The 24,275-nt window shown below is 39.9% G+C and overlaps 3 protein-coding genes across 4 annotated transcripts in view; 2 read left to right on the top strand and 1 right to left on the bottom strand.

Annotated features, from left to right (window-relative positions):
- Positions 1–346: 346 nt before the first annotated feature.
- LOC135342578 (uncharacterized) overlaps positions 347–24,275 on the bottom strand; it is a 38,702-nt gene continuing 14,773 nt past the window's right edge. Inside the window, exons 17-33 of one of the 2 annotated variants that reach the window (XM_064539328.1) lie at positions 23,856–24,068; positions 23,740–23,808; positions 3,962–4,094; positions 3,757–3,891; positions 3,623–3,695; positions 3,462–3,567; positions 3,359–3,414; positions 3,158–3,305; positions 2,997–3,103; positions 2,824–2,935; positions 2,278–2,431; positions 1,772–1,838; positions 1,576–1,651; positions 1,307–1,407; positions 1,069–1,237; positions 939–1,016; positions 347–776 (exon numbers count right to left, since the gene is read on the bottom strand). In XM_064539328.1, the coding sequence (XP_064395398.1) occupies positions 630–776; positions 939–1,016; positions 1,069–1,237; positions 1,307–1,407; positions 1,576–1,651; positions 1,772–1,838; positions 2,278–2,431; positions 2,824–2,935; positions 2,997–3,103; positions 3,158–3,305; positions 3,359–3,414; positions 3,462–3,567; positions 3,623–3,695; positions 3,757–3,891; positions 3,962–4,094; positions 23,740–23,808; positions 23,856–24,068 (1,944 nt within the window). In that variant the 3' untranslated portion in view covers positions 347–629. Of the gene's footprint in view, positions 777–938; positions 1,017–1,068; positions 1,238–1,306; positions 1,408–1,575; positions 1,652–1,771; positions 1,839–2,277; positions 2,432–2,823; positions 2,936–2,996; positions 3,104–3,157; positions 3,306–3,358; positions 3,415–3,461; positions 3,568–3,622; positions 3,696–3,756; positions 3,892–3,961; positions 4,095–19,683; positions 20,096–20,239; positions 20,318–20,369; positions 20,539–20,607; positions 20,709–20,878; positions 20,955–21,074; positions 21,142–21,560; positions 21,715–22,127; positions 22,240–22,300; positions 22,408–22,469; positions 22,618–22,670; positions 22,727–22,773; positions 22,880–22,934; positions 23,008–23,056; positions 23,192–23,268; positions 23,402–23,739; positions 23,809–23,855; positions 24,069–24,275 lie in introns of those variants that run through there. The other variant, XM_064539327.1, reaches the window with a different exon arrangement.
- On the top strand, positions 12,903–15,471 carry LOC135342435 (uncharacterized). Its single transcript, XM_064539164.1, has 8 exons — positions 12,903–12,917; positions 13,390–13,436; positions 13,656–13,748; positions 14,611–14,744; positions 14,799–14,872; positions 14,954–14,992; positions 15,227–15,381; positions 15,459–15,471. Exons 1-8 carry the CDS (start codon positions 12,903–12,905, stop codon positions 15,469–15,471), a joined length of 570 nt encoding a protein of 189 aa, XP_064395234.1.
- LOC135342434 (exonuclease mut-7 homolog) lies at positions 16,561–18,820 on the top strand. The gene is made up of 6 exons (XM_064539163.1): positions 16,561–16,744; positions 16,787–16,851; positions 17,127–17,263; positions 17,707–17,816; positions 18,046–18,337; positions 18,720–18,820. The coding sequence occupies exons 1-6, from the start codon at positions 16,562–16,564 to the stop codon at positions 18,818–18,820; spliced, it is 888 nt and encodes a 295-aa protein (XP_064395233.1). The 5' UTR covers position 16,561.

The raw sequence follows: 24,275 nt of genomic DNA, 5'->3' as shown, positions 1-24,275 counted from the left end.
CCAAGGGTGACTGGATTAACAAGAGTCTACTGTACATTGACTCTTGTTGTGATACGTATATGCATGCTTATATACCAAATTTCATGAGAATATTATAATAGGTAGCATAACAGTGCATGGCGTATAGGAAGGAAGGGGCTCCAGGGACTGGAGCCCCCCCCCCCATCTTTCTAGGCGAGATGGCTTATCAAGCTGCACTATCTATATGTAGATAGGCGTACTTTTTTCCATTCAAAAAACTATAGAGCCCCTACACCACTGTTATAGTCTCTGAGAAATGTCTCAATGGGAGTGCATGGGATACGAATACCGGGATTGCCCCGGGGTCCAATGATGAATCCATATCGTGAAAAATCATTAAAACTATGTGTGTTAATAAATCATCTGTACAGATTTATATAGGTCTTAAATAATATGCACAATGACAACAACAGTATATGGACTTCAAATAAAACTTTGCACTATATAATTCATTCCGCTAGTATAGTATATATAGCGGCACTAGGTGAAAACAATCTATGTTAGTAGCTAGCTGTGCTTCCATTAGGCTTTCCTGTGAGCGTGAACATTTTATTCTCTAATTAAAGGTTACAGTTTCGTGCCACTTAATTGTTATCATTTTCAAGCAATCAAGTAATGTACGACTTCTCTGAGTTGAATTCAGATTCAGCAGTCTCATCGACTTTACTGGCTTCATTTTTCATGGTACTATGATCGTGTTTGCTGAGTCTAGAGTGACTTGGCTTGAGCTGAACATCACTCGTCGGATTTTTGCTCTGCATATAATAGATTACTATAATATTATAATTATATAAACAGTCTAATTTCTAACTTGAACTACGATGGAAACGAGCATGCATAATACACTCCAATAATGCATATACTATACTATAGGCGATCCATCTGTCTAGACATTAGTATACCTATATAACTTTTACCTGATTGTTTTTTCCTGAGGCAGAAGTTGATACAACGCTATCCATTCTCTTTCTGCACTGCTTCAAGAAGTTTGTGACCTAAAAATTAGAAGAGATCTAGACATAAAAATGCTAAAAATGAAACACGCACCTTTTCACTCCTGAGCACATGGAAGATGAATACAAACAGGCCTTGCAGTGAGTTAAAGATAGAGAACAACCATGCAAACACAATGGTGCTGCTGTTGACTGAGAGTAGACCAAACACCCAAGTCAGCCCGAGCAATGGAAGGAGAATTATGGTGGCCTTGAAGAGTTGTCTGCATGCATATACAAGCATTGGGATCAACATGTTACTGAATAGCAGGAATGAGAGTGGACAAACTCACGAGAATAACTGTAAAGATTTATTTTCCCCAGTTTGTTGCATGGTTGACTTTCTCAGATTATAGACACTGCGCAAAGCAGCCAAGAGGAAGAATACATTCGCCTGTACAGGTAGATATATAGTTGTCATATAAAAATAAACTGATGAGTGTATACTCTTAAAAACTGCTGCTATACAATGACAGATGTGTATACTCTGAGTTAAAAACTGCTGCTATATATACACTACAATTATTCCGATGCATTTGTAAGCTATATAGAGAGATCTCACCAGAACAACTAGTAGCATGGGTACAACAAATGCCCATATGGCTCCTTTATCACCAGCACCAACGGCAATCCAACAACTGAAGTACAATAATAAAGGCTTGTAATAATTACACGAATTCTTTACTGGGGTAAGCTGTAACATGCATGCAGTTATTTATAGAATTTGGAGATGATGAAATATACAATATAAAACTTACTACTCTTCTGTGCCATACTGGTCATGAATAATTCCAGCAGATATAGCCACCGGTATCACTGGAACAACTGCAAAAAACATACCCAAGGCACTCGACAGAATGCTGTTATATAGTCATCACGTCATGTATATATGAATGGATTAACTCTCCAGAGGGGTATATATAAGTAATTCACGCATTTGTTATAAGAGAGCTAGAGGTTGTCTTCTTTATTGTGTTCAAGGGCTGACAGTGCGTGCATGCATGCGCAATTAGAAAGGACAAGCTTAGTAGCTACATGCATGCAGTTACCAACTGAGTTGTCTCTAAAATAATGCTAGGTCACTAACTAGTATATTTTCAACTTTGTTCTATTAAAGAAAAATCGACCTGGGAACGAGGCTAAGCTGCAGTATGACATGTGCATGCAGTATATTAGTTTAGCCAAGCATGCAGTGAAAGTGGCTGGGAATGCACAACATAATTACGCATTAGTATAGTGCATTGTAAAAAAGATCTTTCATTACCCCATCCAATAATAAAGAATATCCACCATTTCTTGGATATTCGGTTGAAGACAACCACCAACATGAGATAGAGCATGATTCCCTCACACAGCATCCAAAAAAACACAGTAGTGAACAGGTAGTGAAGGAGAACAGCCACAAACACACACGCTCCCTGCAAGTGATGAAGGAACTTTCAAAGATTACTGTCAGTTCTAACAGCCCCAAACCAATATACAAGAGTAAAGGCCAAGTCGCGGATACTACATGCATATACAGTAAAAGTTTGGAACAGTGAACAATCTTTGTGAATGAGCCGAATGAGCAGAAAAATTTGAGACTTTGCTATCTGTATAACTTTTACAATCAGGCAATGATCGTGCATAATATCATAAAAGTATACTGAAATAGGTATCTGCAATCTTATTTTTGCGATGCCATAAGCACACACAAAGTTCGCAAATGGAGTAGTATATTATATTATAGGCTTGAATTAAAGTTTTAAAGTAAACTGTACCAGCTATATAAAATACTGCATAATTTATAGATACATAACTCAAGTGACACCTTGTTGGCCACAGCTGTCTCTACTCCTGACAGGAACACCACGTAACCAAGGAGCAAAGAAATAGACAGGTTGAGATGAATGAAGCTATGAACCTTGGTCAGCAGCTCTTTTCTAAACATCAACAGCATAATTATAGCAAGGATAATTATGTATGCAAAGCTTCAATAATTACCTCAATGTCAAGAAATAGAGGATAGACAACAGAAGAAAGAAGATGGAGATGGAACAACCAACATAAGTCACCACCGACAGAGCAAACCTGATCTCTGGAGTTGTGTCCTACAAAAGATCATAAAGAACTGATTCAAGGATTCGCTGTATAATGAGGCTCACATTCAATGCTCCAGTGACATCCATTAGAACAGCAAATGCTGTGAAATGACTGCTCTCACATACAATATCAAATACTCTCATTTGCTCATCTTCATCCACACTGACTGTAGTCACACCTTCCGTGGACCATTTGCTGTTGGCCGCATCACTGACAAAATAAATCTTTGTCAACGATAAACATTAAAAGGACATGCAGCTCACCTAGAAACACTCCAAAATACACATCTTGCATTTTTAGCAACTTCATCTTCAGACAACTGCGCACACAAGCATGAACTTAGTGTAGCTTGTAAGTTCACTATACCTTTTGGGTGGTGAATCTGAAGGTTGCCTTTGCCTGAGAGTTAGTTAACTTTACATTGGAGAAGACTTGACTAGAAATAACCCGTGATACTGGTCTGGTTGTGTTCCTGTGTATATAAGCATATACAATGAGACTGAGCAGAACATGACTTAGTACTGTACATTTCAAGATTGGTTTTTGGAAGAAAAACCTCCAAGTTGGAAAATAGAATGTTGACTGCTGTAACATTCCCATCTGAAAATTGAGACAGACATGGATAAATAGATTTTGGTTACCACCAAAGTTTATGAAATACCTCGAGCGCCTCTCTCCATAAGAAGAGCAGCTGGTATCACAGTTTGGGCTGAGCCTGTTTCTTCACTGACTTTAACAGCTTCAGGAAAGATGATGTCGTCCAAACTAGTGGTGTCAACTTCAATTGCAGATAGCACTGGACGGTAATGCAAAGAGCTTCAAATCAACTTTATAGCAATCATTATATGGTGAAGAAGTACGCCTACCAATGTTCTGTCTCACAAGTGTGATCTCCATCATGTTGCCTGTATCCACAGCTTCACTCCTTAGTGCCAATGACACATACTGACCATATAACTCTGCACTCAACAGCAATTGCTGACTCTCGGCAGCAGAATCCTGAAGAATATTTGCATGATTGTCAGTTAATTATCTTTGTTGCCTTTTGACCTCTGAGATCAAAGGAAATGCAGTGCCAGTATTATATGGCATATTGCATTGAACCTAGCCACCATCAACCCATTACTTCAAATCATAGCTTTTATATATGGACACACGAGACATTTGTGGTTTCAGGAGTAGTACGAAGAGTCAATAAAGTAGTTATTACATGGCAATTTGTGCCACTAACAGATTATTGGCCCTTTACTACAATCTACTACCACGCCAATAAACTAGCTGCTTGTGGCACTCATAGCCATGTAATAACTATTGCATATCTGTTCCATTATAATTATACCATTTACCATTTGTAATCTTTCCCATCCTTCAGTATTCCTCTCGTCCAGAAGATTGTTGAGAACGTTCATAACTTCCTGCAAGATACAATTATTTAAACAAAAGAGAAAGTTTTAGTCTTACTTCACTAAAATTGAGAGAAGACGTGGGACTAGCAGTCTCAACACTTTGAACGAGGTAATTCACACTTGACTTGACGATCATATTAGTAATGCTGAGGTCTTTGGGGAACATGGTGGAGTCTCCTGTTGCATTTACACTAGTAGCCTCCGCAAGAGAAACAAGAAGGTCATCAACTTCATTCTGAGATGCATTTCTAGAAAATAGTTCATTTGCCTGAATGGGGGGAATAGAAACTATAGCTGATGAAAGATTGTCATAAGCGATATATTGACTTTTGCGACTATAATATTATTTATAGTGTATCCTGCCTCTGATATGAAGTTGGATAATTACATAGGGCAGATAGTGAGTTGCATGCTCTCTTCTCTTTATAAGCCTTTGACGATATATACACGTGCAATGTATACAGTACGTCCTATAGATGACATCCAGTGCATGTATTCGTGTAATAGGAAACCATTAAGCTACGCCCCTGTACGGTGTGTAGTGTAGTTGCTTACTCCCCTTCATGCTGTACCCCTGGTTGCATATTTTATTATCATGAATGTGCTCTGCAATCGTGTGTTTCCCTGTTACATTGTATGAACCAAAGTATATAATACACTGTAACTGCAAAAGTCTCACCCTGTCATTAAGTGAGATGAATACTTTCCTAGTGCAGTCATCAATATTCACTGCTTCCCAGACACCACCCAGTGTACAGAAACGAGTCGCAGTACCTAAATACATGCACATGCATCAACATGCACACAGTCATGATTACTTGGAATGATAATGATACCTAAAGTTAATCCATTTCCATGTTGTGGGCATTGCTGGGAATAGGAACAGCCAGCCACAGTGGCAGGGAAGACAAGCCCCCATACAGAATCATCATGTTCAGCTTCACAAACCACGCCTATAGAGAAAAAAACCATAATTATAAGCAAATTGAAGCAAAAACGTTTTCTATTCAGTTGCTACGACCATGAACGAGTATTAGTTGGGCGGAGTTAAACCAACGCGAATGTTTGTAGCACAGTAGTGTTGAGTAGAGTATTCTCTGTATAGTCATGTAATATGCAGCCTTGGAAAACATTGTCATTGTCATTTTCTATAATGCTTGCAAAACGGGGGGGGGAGGGTGACATTGTCAGTAGCTTTTACTGTCAGTGCATGCATGTGTAAGTCTGAGTGTCTCAAAGTCTACCATATAGGGAGTGTAGGGGGCTGTAGGTATATGAGGGAGGGGTATTGCACTATACTAGGACAATGATATTATACACATACATCATTCACTCTTAGGACATTTAGACTACCAACTTGTTGAAAATGCACTTTATGTAGAATTTTTATGTTATGTAAATTATGTAATCATGTGTGTTCCTTTTTGTAAGGTCATGCACCTTTAGATCATGTGCTAAAGTCTGCTTTACGTGGTGGACAGTATGCCTGGGACTCAAGTTCTACATGGAAAATGCTAACGTTTAGCTGGTTGGAGCTTACCAGCTCTACAGCATATAGATAGAAGCACTTTTTAACAAGGAATCCAATGGTATATGAAACTTTGAATTTCAGTGAATAAAAATGTGTGCATGCAAATGATGGAATTCTTGAAAAAGAAAACTCCCACGTACTGGTAATTTCACATGCAAAACTATTGGTGGATGTGCTTTCCTGGTATTTAAACGCGAATATTAGCAAAATTTCTGCTGAGGGCTCTGGAGCCAAATAGCACCTGCGAAAATTTTCCTCTATACAGTATATGCAGCAGTTAGTTGTCGTACATAAATAGATATATGTGTTTATGCATATACATGCAGACACAGAGATCCAATGCTATATGGGTATAATTATATAGACGGATCACACGTATGTGTGACTTACCGTTTACAACACACTGCCTTACAACACACTGCCCACAGGCAATGGGAGGAACCTGTGAAAAAATATAAACAGTATATACATGCATGTAGTTTGACATTTTGTAGAGACATTTTGTTCCTATTGGGTGCATAAATGCAGTGTGTGTGTTTGAATAAGAAATGCTGCTGCTATATTGTGTAGGTAAAAGGATAATCTAAACTGCATATCCTTCCATGGAAAATAAAGATGAGTAGGTGATTAACAGTCTATAGTGGAACCTACCTGTAAAAAAAAACTATTATAACATTTACAGTAGCTATATAGTTTGACTAACAAGTCAAAAGACATCACAAATGGCACTATGTTCAAAGTACATAATTACATTTGTTGCCCATGCAGTGAGTGGGCAGATCAAAGCAATCCAGTACTCAGTATATGGTATGTTGCATCACTACCATAGCAACCATATATTGCACTGCATTATATAGGCATTTGTTAGTTATTTATCTACATCTACAAGCCTTGAATGAGAGCTGCAAGTACTTATTGCTCATACAAACTGCCGACTAAAATGGCTGCCTATAGCTACACTAATATAGTTGAGCGTGCCTAAAGCTATATACTAGACAGCCACATACAACTCTTTCATGTCTTTCTTCAAAACCTATAAAACTCTCTTGTCCCTTGTCTCCAATGATACCGATAGAGGTAGCTATACAGAGCACTATAGAAGGGCAGGGAATATCTAGAGTGGCAGACACTACTGAGGTTGTTTTACTGTTCACCCTTTCCCTGCAACATCAAAGATGCACATGTATATATGATACTTTACTTATAGACACTCTGATTCAATTATATGTATGCATAGTTTGGTTTAATTTAGTCTCAGGTCAGGCTGCACTTAAGAAAAGAACGTCAGGTCATGTATTAAAGTTCCTATGTGAAACTCGTGCAGAAGTCCAGAATTTCTTCACTGGTATATATAATTGACAACACCAAACGTGCACGCCCACAATCAGTCATGAATATAATTATGAATCGCAGAATTAAGACACGAAATCAATTCATGCTTGATTGTGGGCGAGCGCGTCCTGCAGTGCGGTTAATTACCACTCTAAGAAATTCCTGGTATTTTTGCACGAGTTTCACATTGGAACTTGACCTGACGTTCTTTTCGTAAAGTGCCGCCTGGCCTGGACCCAAGACTAAAATAAGTGAGGCCCTATAATTTTATGTATGGTCTCAGATATGGGATACTACTCTTTTACCGTAGTAGGGAGAGTAGTAGTAGGTGGACTAATTGGAGCAAAACTTTGAGTGGCTTGAGTACAATCTCTTGGAAGAACGGCACACTGACCATTGGCTATGTTTTGTTGAGCAGTACCAGGACATTGCACTACATACAATTGTTGTACTCTTCCCTGCAAAAAAAATGACAATTCGTGATCAATTTTGTATACATGTAATGACTACAATTGACTCAACTCCTCCTTGTATCGTGCATGATTTTAATGTACAAAGCAAGATACGAGACACTTACCTGGAAATCATCTTCGGTAGTGATACTCCTCAATATGAACAAAATAGCGTTGTTAAAATCAGCAGTACTGGATCCAGAGAATGGAAGGCTACCTAGGCGCCCACAGTTAGAATAAAAAGTTGCCTCAGCGCCATCAGTACAAATCTGCAGCTGTTGTGCATTACCGTCTGCAAACTGTGGAGCAGGAAAAGTAACGCTGGACGTACCGAGAGTTAGGGTCACACCAGCACTATCAATTACGAGTGAAAACACGGGTTCTGCAGAGGACGCGCTAACAATTGACATTAGTGGTGCCGAATTCGATGAGTTGGTGGTTAGCATGGTGAATGCCAGGCAAAATGGACTATTGAAGTTTACTAAATCTTCTTCAAGTGCAGAAAAAAAGACACGGGGACCAATATCACCAACGCCGTTGACATACTGCCTTGTCAGGTCATTTCTCGGGGGGTTTGGACACAACGCTCCAACAGATGTCTCTCGACCATCTCCGGCATCAGTAATACTCAAGCGATAGTAATCTGTGAGTGAATAAAAGTATGCAATTGACTGAATTCTTGAAGATATGCAGTTGTTGTACATAATTCAGTGAAGCGAGGCTATAATTGGGTTCAATCGAGATCAACCGTGGTAGTGGTGGTGGTGGTTGGTCGATCAAGGGTTCAAAACTTGCTCCAGTTTCTCTCTACTCCAGCGGTTTCGCTCTAAACTCAGTACAGGTACTCTACAAGACTCTCTGAACGATTATCGTTCCACAGTGAAGCTCTGCACTACGGTTCTTACAGCAACGATCCGCCACAAAACGATCATTACACAAATAGATGTACGTCTCCAGCCAGCCGCTTCTCTATATCCCTGCGATACCATCTAAACTCAAAATTTTTAGTCGACATCAACACAAGACTTTCTGGACCACTTTTGATCTCACAACGAATTTCTACACTGAATACACAAACCTAGCTTTCTTTTGTGGCACATTAGGATAAATTACACATCTTTACATTCATTTGAATGGCGTTATAAGCCACGTGCAGATGGACTATGAGCGAGGACCTTGCACCATGTGTACCCCTAGTATATATATTATTATTTGTAAATTCTTGTCATGCTGCCTGCATTTATTACCTCCATATGACATACACACTATAAATACTGTACACTCCGAGTGTGCAGTAGTATGTATGCATGCATGCATACACGTAACTGGAAAAACATTTGAAATGTGAAGTTGTTAGTATATCAGATACTATATACATAGGGTTGTCTACATGCATAATAGATGAATCGTACATATGCATGCATGTGCTACTTACTGTTTAAAACACACTGCCCATGGGCCCTCGAGGCTGATAGAACCAGCAGAGTTAATAGGTAGAGCACAGACCTGTCGTGGTGCATGCATGATTGAGTTATATGTGACTGCACGGTTCATGAAAATGGCCTGTGGCATGTTATACACTGAGTTATAGTGGGTGACATGCAGTAGTACGAAAGCGCATCTAAATTTCTACTCATGCACAGCTTCTAGTCGAGGCTTCTAGCCACGTTCTCTTGGATTTCGACTCGTGAATCAAACTAAAGATTCTTTCTTGAGTTATGACTAGTTTTATTTACATATAGCATAGTGAAAACTGTTGCAGTCTCTTCAGAATCTTTTGTAGAATCAACAAACTTTTTATTCAACTTATGAGTTAGTTTTATAGATGTTTATTAGCTACAAGATCCAGAAAGGAGCTGCAACGCTGCCAGAAGCAGCAGCCATTGTGAACTCGGACCTTTTTGTAGATCCATCAGTGCACCTTTTATTGGAAATGTATAGCTCCACTTATCTGTAACACTCTCTAAATATGCCAGGCTGTACGTATTTTGTAGCATACATTACAAAGCACTCCAATTCCCTAACAATTGCAAGACTAGTGCAAATTTATTTTACATTATACAAACTGAAAGCACTCTAATAACTCTTTCTCTATAATGCTTAAACCTTGCTTTACAATTTTGGCTTGCTCTCACTACTGTTTGGCTATACAAGCCATGTAAGACGATCACTGAAGCCAGAGATGTTCGAGAGACATCTGCTGGAGCGTTGTGTCCAAACCCCCCTCATTCTTCCCTATAAGACTATATAAGTACACTTCCAACTAATCAGTCACCTCTTTGTAAACGAAACAACATGTGCTCGAGGCATTTTGCACCGCGTGCTTGACCATTTACACTCGTTTCCAGACAGTAACATCAGATTGAAGAGTTAGATTAATGCTTTAATTAACTAGGTTGGTTGGCTTAAAAGTTGAAGTGCAGTGAGTCAACCATGACCAACTAATTGCATAATAGTAAAATAAAATATGCTTCAGTGTAACCAGGAGCCCATAAATAAGAGAAGAAGCGGCTGACTACGGGGATCACGTTTCGTAAATGGCTATGACCGCATTTCCATATTATGCAGAGTCACTTAAGTGGTTGAATCCCTACACATGTTATACACAATACATGCAGGGCTGCGGTTTGCAAGCACTTAGTCGCTTCCAAACAAGGAAGTGCGGTTTCACCGGCAATTATGAAACGTGATCCCCGAGTATACGTTGAAGTTAGCTGCTCCTTCTCTTATTTATGGGCTCCTGGTGTAACACAGTGTACGTGTGTGAATGAGATGTCATGGATACTTCAACTTTTTACTTCTTCCAACCAACCTGTACACAATAATACGTTATAGTTTTGTGACACATGCATGCGGCCCTCGGGCCTAAGTCACTACTGAGCCAATATATCCCATGTGCGCACACGAGTGAGCTGTGTAACAACTGATTTGTTGCATTCCTTGTGCATTCCTTTCCGTGTACACATCACTCCTTTTATAGGACAACTAGTTTCAACTACTTGTGGTGGCTGTGGAATGCTCCAGACGCATGAAAAACATTTTCTGCCTACCACTGAATCTGTTTAACAGTGTTATACTATAAAAGGGACCGTTTTAGGTTACTGGGTGGAGGGTGGGCTTTAGGTAACTTCAGCCATACTATGCCAGTATCTAGATAGTGGCACAGTTCAAGGCTTGACCTGTGCCATATGGCAGATATTGGCACAGTGTTCCTTTGATCTGCCCACTCAAAATGCAACAACAGCAACTTGTTGCCCAGTGAGCGGGCAGATCGAAGCAACCCAGTGCATGGTATGTTGCATCACTACCATGGCAACCATATATTGCACTGCATTATTGGCATAATGCATGCACTGGGATTATATGCACTTGCACTGTGTGTAAATGCAGTAGATTTCTTTAAGAGATATCCAGTTGGGACTTATGCCCAATAACTGGTCCCTTTTATAGGCTACTACTTTTAAAACTAGAAGTGGTAAAAAAACCTAAAAATTTACTAAGGAATTCAGCAAAACACTAAATTCCTTCAAAACACATGTCTTTTATTACGATTTATATGACCAGTCAGACGAGTTTAACATCATTGGGCACAAGTTATAGTTATTGCAGGCGCCCGAGGACATTATGTTGCTCCAGTGCAATATATGGCATGTTGCACTCTGGCTGGGCAATAACTAATACATACATGTAGAATACTTTTTGTTATGTTCGATAACTCTCTCTTTAGGACTCTTGCTAATTCATATTAATTTTTATGCACTCACCTCATCTTTGCAGAATTATTCATGACAGTTCTGCTAACACAACTGCAGGAGCACCAGGCTGGTTGTCCACTATGTCAATGCAAACAGAAACTCAGGAGCCCCTGCAAGCTGCCTAGAATTTATAAAGCTTGCAGGGACTTGAAGGCTCGATTCCAAGGCCGCAGGAAAGGGGAAGGCCCTTTTCTGAGTTTCGAAGGCGGCCTGGAGTCGAGGCTCTGGCTAGGAACCGTGTTTCAAAAGATCATGTGATCTATCGGGATTCTACCAGCGCTCTCTACAGCGCGCATGTTCTGCACACTATGCTCTGGCTCCCTGGTTATTTGGTATTCTACTGTCTGCTCTACTATAATAGTGAGCTCTCCTATTTCTCCAGTTCTCTGGCTCTCCTAGGCTACACTTTTCGGTTGCTCATGTGATTGTTTGGAACACATTTAGCAAATCCAATACAGCATATCAACTACACTTCATCAATCAACCATCAAACTTATAAAGAACCTATTGTACAACCATTTCTGTGGATTCAATGGTTTTTTTGGAGTGTCTGCTCCACTAAATGTATAATAATTATAACGCTCTCCTAGTTTCTCCAATTCTCTTGTATTCCAGCACCTTTCCACTATGAGGTTAAGCTGCTATCATAGTTTTCCAGTTCTCTGGTTCTCTGGTATTCTAGTTATACTTGTGCCCTGCATACTCCGAGTTCTCCAGTTCTCCAGTGCCTGTATGATCCTGATCCTATATATAGAAGTGAATTAAAAACGGTGCAGCTAGTACCTCTTGTATGCCTAACTAACTTGTAGTGTAACAACTGCGTGATGGAGGGGAATCCGTACCTAATACTCGTAAATCAACAGCCTCTAATCCAAAGTGCAGGATCAATAGTCTAATAGAGGGGTCTAGTGGGGGACTCTGTACATGCATCAATCTCTATAGTAGGCAATATATATCATAATTATACACATGTACAATGATACAGTTCTTAGACTATTGCTAATGAATTAGGTCTGCCTTGAAAATGATCCTAGCTTGTAGCGTAACAACTGCATGTATGGAGGGGAAGTCCCTAGCTTGTAGCGTAACAACTGATGTATGGAGCCTGCAGGGTGTCATACAGGGGGGGGGGAAAGGGGGGGATATCCCCCCCTAGCTCCAATTTTCCCCCCCTTTCAATTATGACTGAGTGTCCATAGCTGGGTATTGAAATAACAGTTGACCTTTTTTTAGCAACATTTTTTGGTTACTTTTCTCATTTCCCCCCTCTACTTCAAAATCCTGTATGACACCCTGGGAGGGGAAGTCCCTAGCTTGTAGCGTAACAACCGATGTATGGAGGGGAAGTAAGGTTTATATAGTCAAGCTCTTTTTAGTGAGATTGGTACTGTATCACATGATCGCAAGTTATGTATCTTTCTCATCTGTAGTACACAGAAGGCGTCTGTGAAGAAATAAAATTGGAACTTGGAAACTGTTTTATTGTTGTAGTTGCGATTAGTTTTGTATAGCGGGAAATGTTCACTATTTTGACTATATCACTACCAATAGCTTTGCATGTGAAATACCAGTGCGTGGGAGTTATTCCAGTTTTGCATTAACTCGAAAAACGCAAAATTTTGCACCACACGAAAATGTCTCGCTATATATACAAGTGAACCAGTGACGTTGTTACAGTATCCATGACAAGTTGAATAAACTCAATTCTTATTGTAGCAATGATGATTGTATGAAAACCACATTCATGGGTGGATCATTCTTTATACGTACACATGTATAGATGCACCTTTATGTTACCATGGTTATTCATATGTACAGATACTGCTACCTCTCGTGGCATTGGACAAGATCAACCTGATAGAGGGGTGAGTGCCCTTACACCAGAGGAGGTCCGACATGCTCGCACGAATTACTACAAGTTCAGTGTATTGGGCCCTGCATGTTATCACGTGACTGGAAGCAAAATTTTACTGGAAAATGTATTAAACTTGCAGTGATTCAATCAATCGTGCATGCATGTTGGACCTCCTTTGCCCTTACACACTTACACGGACATCCATTATTAGTATTGTTCTTAATGGCAGCTACATCGAGGAGAGCAAGACACTTCAAGAGGAGTTTGTGGCGTTGTTGGATGATCTCTGTGAGCCTGGAACCACACAAACCAAGATCAACAGGTTTGCATAAAGACTACTCGGTCACCTCATGTGCGCAGGTCTAGGCATGCACATATTCACCTATATATACGTCAGGGTGTCATACAGGATTTTGAAGTAGAGGGGGAAATAAGAAAAGTAACTAGAAAATGTTGCTAAAAAAAGGTCAACTGTATGTTAGTATGTAAACTTGCCAGCTATATATGGACCCCAACTAGTACCTGAATACAAATTTTAGGGGGGAGGGGGAGGAAATTGGAGCTAGGGGGGATATCCCCCTTTCCCCCCCTGTACGTATACTCGGTAAGGGTTACTAGTATAAAGCTTAACATAATTATGCCTCGGTGCATGTATCCGATAATAATTATAATTATAGAGTTTGAAAATGTTTCTGTGCTCATTGAGCACAAATTCTAATTCTATATAATATCCTCCCACATTTAAATTCTTCTATAGTGAGCTGCATGCCCTCTCTTCTTGATAAACTCGATGACATCATTAATTATTAGCACCTTGGAATCGTATACTGCATGATTAATTTCAAGTGGTCTGCTTGTGAGACAACAGGTTTGATTTTATTAGCACAATAGACCTGCTTTAATTGATTAGATACATATTGTCACACGAGACTGTACCACACGGACAAACTTGGCCAGGCTGAGAGATTTGATTGTTACCAAATTGCCTATAATAATTATATCTTCCATTATTTGAGAAACGTTTCCTTGCATGTACGTGTATTGAATCCTCGTTAGTATAAGAGCATGTGTACATGTGTACGTTACGTAACATATATCGTAACATTCTCTTTCACATTTGTCTAGAAACTACTGTTTTGAGCGAAATGTTAGTATAATTATTATATAATAATTATTACACTCAGGTTTGTTTCTGAGTGCTCGCTGATCCCAAAGGACTCCATGGACGAACTCCTCTCCAAGTGTAACTGCAAGCTCAACTTGAAACAGCTGTATCGTCTTGCTCATCGCATGGTCACCAAATACAACCTGGATCTTTGTACGTATTCACCATGTGTTTATCATGTGATAATCATGTGATTAATTGCTGCAGCCAAGTTCTCCCACATCCACAGCCGTTGGTCCACTGCGTCACTCCACCACCTCCTCCAGAAGAGATACGTTGAGGTAAGCAGATGCAATCCCATTTACTGCGTGCGTTATATGAGACATAATTATGATAATGGTTGACCTATGAACTCTTTGCAGGGCGCCATCACCGAGGGCAACATCAATGACCTATTAGAGGTATTGTTATAGTCATACACTCTCTATAATTATACAAAGTCTCCCCTACTGCATCAGTGTGCATTAATTGTTACTAACTATAGATACCTAAATTGTCATTCCTTCCACCAAAAGTTTATTACGAAATGGTGAAGAAACTTTTACTTCCGCTAAGTACTGTACAGTATATTTGTATGCATGGGATTAGTACATATTGCATGTACCTTCAGCCTCCCCCCTCCCACACACATACAGAGTGTAGTCGAGGACAACACCGCCCTACAGTTCCAGCTGGTGAAGGAGCTGGTGTATCACAATGACATCGCTGCAGCTGTGTATTGGGCCGGCAGGTGTGAGCTGCCCGTCCAACAGCTGCCCTTCTCAGTGCAGATACAGCTAGAGGCACAGAGGTGGGCTAGTAGCTAGGGGATCATATTCCAATCCTGTATATACAACTGTACACGTTTTAATTGCAGGTCCCCTGTAGTTTGAGAGTCTAGATTAGAGTTTTAATGGTCCAATTTCAACGATTTTATGATTTTCTGAAAGCTGGCTATTTCATGGTACAGTAGAACCTCGATTAACCGGACACCTTGGTTCCAGAAGCAGGCCGGATAAGTGAATATGCCGGAAAATCGAATAGATAAACCACGCCTTGACCCACCCACTTTATTGATAAACAGCAGTGCCACATGGTTGTATATATGCGCATGCGCAGAAGATAAGCAGGTATGTCTCCATGGTAACAGCTTCAACACGCATGCGCGTTTGAGGGACACGCCCATTTTCTGATCTGATAACAAGAAAACTGCCAAGCCGGATAATCGAGGTTCCGGATAATGGAGGGCCGAATGATCGAGGTTCTACTGTATGCTTAAATCTCAAATTTGTAACAGGCCATAATTTCTTGGAAAAAAGCCTTGATATTTTGTCAAAAACAAGCCATAGACTTTTGATTTTAAGACGCCATCTAGCTTTGTATGCTTTCATGTGATTAGACCAACGGAACTAAAGTTATGAGATGCTTCATTTAACGCTGGTCATGCACGTATGTCCCAAAGGGTAAATTTTCTGCTGATATGGCTCATTCGCAAAATATTCTAGTAATACGGTACATATAGTTCAAAGCTGTTATGCTTTAGATCATGAATTTGTCTATGGGCTTACATGTATCCGTATAGTTTAATTATGGCTGCCAATCAATAGGTATGCATGGCCATATATGTATACATTCAATCAGTCGTGCTGTATTATTGCTCTATTGTTCTAACTTCTTTGAACTATGTACCGTACGTATTACTAAAATATTTTGCGGGTAAAAAACCTTTGCGAATGAGCTATATCAGCAGAAAATTTGACCCTTTGCGATCTAACTATTGCGTTTTGGCAAGGATCGTGTGTATTTACTAGTAATAATTTAGGTTTTGCGGAGTTTATTGTTGCGAATTGATCAACCATCGCAAAGTTCGCAAATTTTGATGCACATTCTAGTAATACGGTATTGACCTAACGAGTGCCAGCTAGTCCAAGATGTTTTAGCAATCTTTATAGAGTCATTGCTAAAGTCTCTATGGTATTAAAATCTCTTTCATGTTCTTTGTATGTATAATATTATGCAGTTCTTCTGGCAAAAAAAAGAGGCAAAAGAGCCGTACAGTGAAACTAGATGCAACTCATGACACACGGTTCTTCAAGTTCGCTCTCCCTCTCTCTAGTGTGGTGTTTGTCGACAAATGGGCGGGGTTTGAGCAATGCTGGGACGCTATCAAACAAGTGAGAGTGTTAACATCATTATCAGTAATTTAATTTGCACAGCCGAACACCGTGATAGGGATTGATGCTGAGTGGAAACTGCCGTACTGTAACAGAGGGGTTGAGAGGTACGTGCAGTTTTTGTTTTTGAGCTATGTACATTTTTAGCCACACTTCCGATTGTGCAAAATATAGAATTGGTGACCAAATAATTATTATACTGATGGCCTCATTCTTACTCATAGCACCCGAAGAGGAAGAAAAAGATTATATGTACAATTCTAAGAATTTTTTTGGATGCTAACGCACTTTTATGATAAGCCTCCACTAAGTTTCTATCGAGTGAGGTGTCTTTGTTCAAATTTCAAATATTCACCTACACACACATGTGCACTGTGTCTAGACTGGCTGTCCTCCAGCTGGCTGTGGAGGAGGCGGTGTACCTGCTGGACATGGTTCACCTACCGAGGGCCGTTGGAGTGGACGCACTCACTCAGTTTATCAGCTGTCTATTCCACTCAGAGCAGACACTCAAACTAGGTGCATGAGCAGAGCTCTAACTAAATGTCTGTATGGCTTGATTACCGTTACTAGCTGTTTCCAATTTTTTTTCATGGTCAATGGATTAAGAAATTACTAGACAGTTAGTAGTTGCATTTATACATGTACCGTATAGCGGGTAATTTTCGTTGGTAAACAAATTTGTTCAACTCGAGAAACGGTGGTTTTTGTGAGTAAAAATTTTGTTTAGCCTCGTTGCCTGCACTGCATTCCTACGTTCCGGTAAGCCACGCCTACGTTAAAATTTCGTAGATGTCAGCTTGCCCACGAAAATAACGAATATTTTACCCCACGAAAATTACCCGCTATACGGTATACACTTTTTGTGTGAGCTGGTTTTCTGTGAGCACTACAGTTATGTAGCTTATTAATAGTTTATTACAATTATGCACTTTAATTCCAATGCATTTTTGCCCCTACAGGTTATGGTATCCGTGGTGACCTTCACATGCTGTCCAAGTCTTGGCCATTCACCAGAGCTATAGTGAGCTCACCCGTCAGAGTACTGGACCTGCAACAGATGGAAAAAATGGTGAGATAAAAGCTATAATGTGGCAGCTGCGTGTCATACAGGATTTGGAATTAATGGGGGGAAGAAGGGGCGCAAAGCGTGCCGCCAACTAGAGGGGGGAGTCTGGGGAAATTGTTTGATTAGGTGGTCTGAGGTGTATTTTGGTGAGTTGTGGGGTTGTCTTTGCACTTACATATAAGATATACTACCATTGAAGAGAGTTCAGAGTGTTCATATTTTATCCGTACAGGTTGAGGAACTGAAGAAGCCTTCTCCCACTCCCTCTCCTTGTACTCACCCTCACCTCAAGACCACACCCACCACACAGTCGCAGCTCCCCTTACATCCGCTACTGGCTCAGAACCGTCTCACCAAGACCATCTCCCCACCAAAGGGGGTGTGGTCACGAGACGAGGGGTCAGAGAGGACAGGAGGTCTAGCTCTACTTGTGGAGAAGTGTGTAGGGAAACCATTGGACAAGTCTCAGCAACTATCTGACTGGGAGAAACGACCCTTGACCCCTGAGCAGATAACTTATGCAGGTGAGATTAAGTCCTTTCAATTCTAGGTGTTGATCTGTATTGTTTCACAGCTAGAGCTATTTACTGTGTGCATCTTTCCCATGCTTGCATCCCAGTGTAGTCAATATTGCATGCCTGTCCCCAGGCAATATCCCTGTGCCTAAATAATTATGCTTAGATTTGGCCTCGATTTAGAGTAAATTTTGACCTGTCCACGCATGCTCAAACATGGGGTGGTTATGTCTATTCAACCGTGCACCCTTACGACTGCACACCCACACCTCTTAGTAAACGTACACACCTTGCACCACAATTATTATCCCTTATCATAATTATATTACACACCCTCCCTCCCCCCCACACACACCCTCACCCCCCCCCCATCCCCCTCACACACACACAGCATTGGATGCTCATTGTCTACTCAGCGTGTACAGATATCTGATGGCCGAAGCTATGACCTATGACCTCTCGTTCAACATACAACCCGCCCTTGTTACATGATCAGATATCACAAGCACATTCAGCAATCAAAAACCACTTTGTCACAATAATAAAAACTTGTCTATTCTGTAGCTATGTATGCTACACCTACAATTCGGTGATTTATTTAATTACAAACCCGAATATTTCTTTTTTTTTTTATATTACTTCAACATGTTATCACAGGTGTATGATTGATTCACGTGTAAATCGAAAATCAATTGTAAAAAATCGATTTTATATTGGATGCACACGCCTATCACATCTGCCTGAATTTTGTCGCAAACGGCGTTCCATACAAACAAGGTTTTCAATGTAATTTTATACGTATATTACGGCCGGATATGATGTTTTGGGTGTGGTTTAGCAATGGATTACACTTAAAAGAGAACAGAATGATTCATTATCCTACATTATCCTCGAGACAAGAACCGCAAAAGTAGTCATTAGATTCGAGGTAAGGTCGTTTTTAAACCGCGGCTATTTCCTGAGCTACAGCCACCTCGCTATTCCGGCCAAGCTGCATGGTCCCAAGGGTGACCGGATTAATGAGAGTCTACTGTACATTGACTCTTGTTGTGATACGTATATGCATGCTTATACACCAAGAATATTATTATATAGGTAGCATAACAGTGCATGGCGTATAGGAAGGAAGGGGCTCTAGGGACTGGAGCCCCCCCCCCATCTTTCTAGGCGAGATGGTTTATCAAGCTGCACTATAATATGTAGATAGGCGTACTTTTTTCCATTCAAAAAACTATAGAGCCCCTACACCACTGTTATAGTCTCTGAGAAATGTCTCAATGGGAGTGCATGGGATACGAATACCGAGAACACCCCGGGGTCCAATGATGAATCCATATCGTGAACAATCATTAAAACTATGTGTGTTAATAAATCATCAGTACAGATCTATAGGTCTTAAATAATATACACAATGACAACAACCAGTATATGGACTTCAAATAAAACTTTGCACTATATAATTCATTCCGCTAGTATAGTATATATAGCGGCACTAGGTGAAAACAATCTATGTTAGTAGCTAGCTGTGCTTCTATTAGGCTTTCCTGTGAGCGTGAGCATTTTATTCTCTAATTAAAGGTTACAGTTTCGTGCCACTTAATTGTTATCATTTTCAAGCAATCAAGTAATGTATGACTTCTCTGAGTTGAATTCAGATTCAGCAGTCTCATCGACTTTAATGGCTTCATTTTTCATGTTACTATGATCGTGTTTGCTGAGTCTAGAGTGACTTGGCTTGAGCTGAACACCACTCGTTGGATTTTTGCTCTGCATAAAAAAAATTATAATATAATTATATAAACAATATAATTTCTAACTTGAACTACGATGGAAACGAGCATGCATAATACAGCATATACTACTATAGGCGATCCATCTGTCTAGACATTAGTATACCTATATAACTTTTACCTGATTATTTTTTCCTGAGGCAGAAGTTGATACAACGCTATCCATTCTCTTTCTGCACTGCTTCAGGAAGTTTGTGACCTAAAAATTAGAAGAGATCTAGACATAAAAATGCTAAAAATGAAACACGCACTTTTTCACTCCTGAGCACATGGAAGATGAATACAAACAGGCCTTGCAGTGAGTTAAAGATAGAGAACAACCATGCAAACACAATGGTGCTGCTGTTGACTGAGAGTAGACCAAACACCCAAGTCAGCCCGAGCAATGGAAGGAGAATTATGGTGGCCTTGAAGAGTTGTCTGCATGCATATACAAGCATTGGGATCAACATGTTACTGAATAGCAGGAATGAGAGTGGACAAACTCACGAGAATAACTGTAAAGATTTATTTTCCCCAATTTGTTGCATGGTTGACTTTCTCAGATTATAGACACTGCGCAAAGCAGCCAAGAGGAAGAATACATTCGCCTGTACAGGTAGATATAGTTATCATATAAAAATAAACTGATGAGTGTATACTCTTAAAAACTGCTGCTATACAATGACAGATGTGTATACTCTGAGTCAAAAACTGCTGCTACATATACACTACAATTATTCCGATGCATTTGCAAGCTATAGCTATAGAGAGATCTCACCAGAACAACTAGTAGCATGGGTACAACAAATGCCCATATGGCTCCTTTATCACCAGCACCAACGGCAATCCAACAACTGAAGTACAATAATAAAGGCTTGTAATAATTACACGAATTCTTTATTGGGGTAAGCTGTAACATGCATGCAGTTATTTATAGAATTTGGAGATGATGAAATATACAATATAAAACTTACTACTCTTCTGTGCCATACTGGTCATGAATAATTCCAGCAGATATAGCCACCGGTATCACTGGAACAACTGCAAAAAACATACCCAAGGCACTCGACAGAATGCTGTTATAGTAATCACGTCATGTATATGAATGGATGAACCCTCCAGAGGAGTATATAAGTAATTCACGCATTTGTTATAAGAGAGCTAGAGGTTGTCTTCTTTATTGTGTTCAAGGGCTGACAGTGCGTGCATGCGCAAGAAAGGACAAGCTTAGCTACATGCAGTTACCAACTGAGTTGTCTGTAAAATAATGCTAGGTCACTAACTAGTATATTTTCAACTTTGTTCTATTAAAGAAAAATCGACCTGGGAACGAGGCTAAGCTGCAGTATGACATGTGCATGCAGTATATTAGTTTAGCCAAGCATGCAGTGAAAGTGGCTGGGAATGCACAATATAATTACGCATTAGTATAGTGCATTGTAAAAAAGATCTTTCATTACCCCATCCAATAATAAAGAATATCCACCATTTCTTAGATATTCGGTTGAAGACAACCACCAACATGAGATAGAGCATGATTCCCTCACACAGCATCCAAAAAAACACAGTAGTGAACAGGTAGTGAAGGAGAACAGCCACAAACACACACGCCACCTGCAAGTGATGAAGGAACTTTCAAAGATTACTGTCAGTTCTAACAGCCCCAAACCAATATACGAGAGTAAAGGCCAAGTCGCGGATACTACATGCATATACAGTAAAAGTTTGGAACAGTGAACAATCTTTGTGAATGAGCCAAATAAGCAGAAAAATTTGAGACCTTGCTATCTGTATAACTTTTACAATCAGGCAATGATCGTGCATAATATCATAAAAGTATACTGAAATAGGTATCTGCAATCTTATTTTTGCGATGCCATAAGCACTCGCAAAGTTCGCAAATGGAGTAGTATATATTATAGGCTTGCTCATAAATATGAATTTCAGCATGAATTAAAGTTTTAAAGTAAACTGTACCAGCTATATACAATACTGCATAATTTATAGATACACAACTCAAGTGACACCTCGTTGGCCACAGCTGTATCTACTCCTGACAGGAACACCACGTAACCAAGGAGCAAAGAAATAGACAGGTTGAGATGAATGAAGCTATGAACCTTGGTCAGCAGCTCTTTTCTAAACATCAACAGCATAATTATAGCAAGGATAATTATGTATGCAAAGCTTCAATAATTACCTCAATGTCAAGAAATAGAGGATAGACAACAGAAGAAAGAAGATGGAGATGGAACAACCAACATAAGTCACCACCGACAGAGCAAACCTGATCTCTGGAGTTGTGTCCTACAAAAGATCATAATTATAAAGAACTGATTCAAGGGTTCGCTGTATATAATGAGGCTCACATTTAATGCTCCAGTGACATCCATTAGAACAGCAAATGCTGTGAAATGACTGCTCTCACAGACAATATCAAATACTCTCATTTGCTCGTCTTCATCCACACTGACTGTAGTCACACCTTCCGTGGACCAATTGCTGTTGGCCGCATCACTGACCAAATAAATCTTTGTCAACGATAAACATTAAAAGGACATGCAGCTCACCTAGAAACACTCCAAAATACACATCTTGCATTTTCAGCAACTTCATCTTCAGACAACTGCACACACAAGCATGAACTTAGTGTAGCTTGTAAGTTCACTATACCTTTTGGGTGGTGAATCTGAAGGTTGCCTTTGTCTGAGAGTTAGTTAACTTTACATTGGAGAAGACTTGACTAGAAATAACCTGTGATACTGGTCTGGTTGTGTTTCTGTGTATATAAGCATATACAATGAGACTGAGCAGAACATGACTTAGTACTGTACATTTCAAGATTGGTTTTTGGAAGAAAATCCTCCAAGTTGGAAAATAGAATGTTGACTGCTGTAACATTCCCATCTGAAAATTGAGACAGACATGGATAACAGATTTTGGTTTTATGAAATACCTCGAGCGCCTCTCTCCATAAGAAGAGCAGCTGGTATCACAGTTTGGGCTGAGCCTGTTTCTTCACTGACTTTAACAGCTTCAGGAAAGATGATGTCGTCCAAATTAGTGATGTCAACTTCAATTGCAGATAGCACTGGATGGTAAATGCAAAGAGCTTCAAATCAACTTTATAGCAATCATTATAAATGCATGGTGAAGAAGTATGCCTACCAATGTTCTGTCTCACAAGTGTGATCTCTGTCATGTTGCCTGTATCCACAGCTTCACTCCTTAGTGCCAATGACACATACTGACCATATAACTCTGCACTCAACAGCAATTGCTGACTCTCGGCAGCAGAATACTGAAGAATATTTGCATGATTGTCAGTTAATTATCTTTGTTGCCTTTTGACCTCTGAGATCAAAGGAATGCAGTGCCAGTATTATATGGCATATTGCATTGAACCTATAGCCACCATCCACCCACTACTTCAAATCATTGTGGACACACGAGACATTTGTGGTTTCAGGAGTGGTACGAAGAGTCAATAAAGTAGTTATTACATGGCAATTTGTGCCACTAACAGATTATTGGCCCTTCACCACAATCTACTACCACACCAATAAACTAGCTGCTTGCTTGTGGCACTCATAGCCATGTAAGCATATCTGTATCTGTTCCATTACTTATACCATTTACCATTTGTAATCTTTCCCATCCTTCTGTATTCCTCTCGTCCAGAAGATTGTTGAGAATGTTCATAACTTCCTGCAAGACTCAACTATTTAAACAAAAGGGAAATGTTTGAGTCTTACTTCACTAAAATTGAGAGAAGACATGGGACTAGCAGTCTCAACACTTTGAACGAGGTAATTCACACTTGACTTGACGATCATATTAGTAATGCTGAGGTCTTGGGGGAACATGGTGGAGTCTCCTGTTGCATTTACACTAGTAGCCTCCGCAAGAGAAACAAGAAGGTCATCAACTTCATTCTGAGATGCATTTCTAGAAAATAGTTCATTTGCCTGAATGGGGGGAATAGAAACTATAGTTGAAAGATTGTCATAAGCGATATATTGACTTTTGCCACTATAATATTATTTATAGTGTATCCTGCCTCTGTGATTACATAGGGCAGATAGTGAGTTGCATGCTCTCTTCTCTTTATAAGCCTTTGACGATATATACACGTGCAATGTATACAGTACGTCCTATAGATGACATGCAGTGCA

The sequence above is a fragment of the Halichondria panicea genome, chromosome 10 (assembly GCF_963675165.1).
Source record: "Halichondria panicea chromosome 10, odHalPani1.1, whole genome shotgun sequence".
NCBI classification, from domain to species: Eukaryota; Metazoa; Porifera; class Demospongiae; order Suberitida; family Halichondriidae; genus Halichondria; species Halichondria panicea.
This window is presented reverse-complemented; position numbering and strand designations above follow the sequence as displayed.

Bases quoted from the DNA above. Each gene is read 5' to 3' on its own strand.
- LOC135342435 (XM_064539164.1), top strand. The intron at 14,873-14,953 runs GTAAGCAGATGC...AACTCTTTGCAG, and splicing joins TCCAGAAGAGATACGTTGAG to GGCGCCATCACCGAGGGCAA. The intron at 14,993-15,226 runs GTATTGTTATAG...ACACACATACAG, and splicing joins ACATCAATGACCTATTAGAG to AGTGTAGTCGAGGACAACAC.
- LOC135342434 (XM_064539163.1), top strand. From the start codon at position 16,562: ATGTTCTTTGTATGTATAATATTATGCAGTTCTTCTGGCAAAAAAAAG. The intron at 17,817-18,045 runs GTGAGATAAAAG...TTATCCGTACAG, and splicing joins TGCAACAGATGGAAAAAATG to GTTGAGGAACTGAAGAAGCC. The intron at 18,338-18,719 runs GTGAGATTAAGT...ACACACACACAG, and splicing joins TGAGCAGATAACTTATGCAG to CATTGGATGCTCATTGTCTA.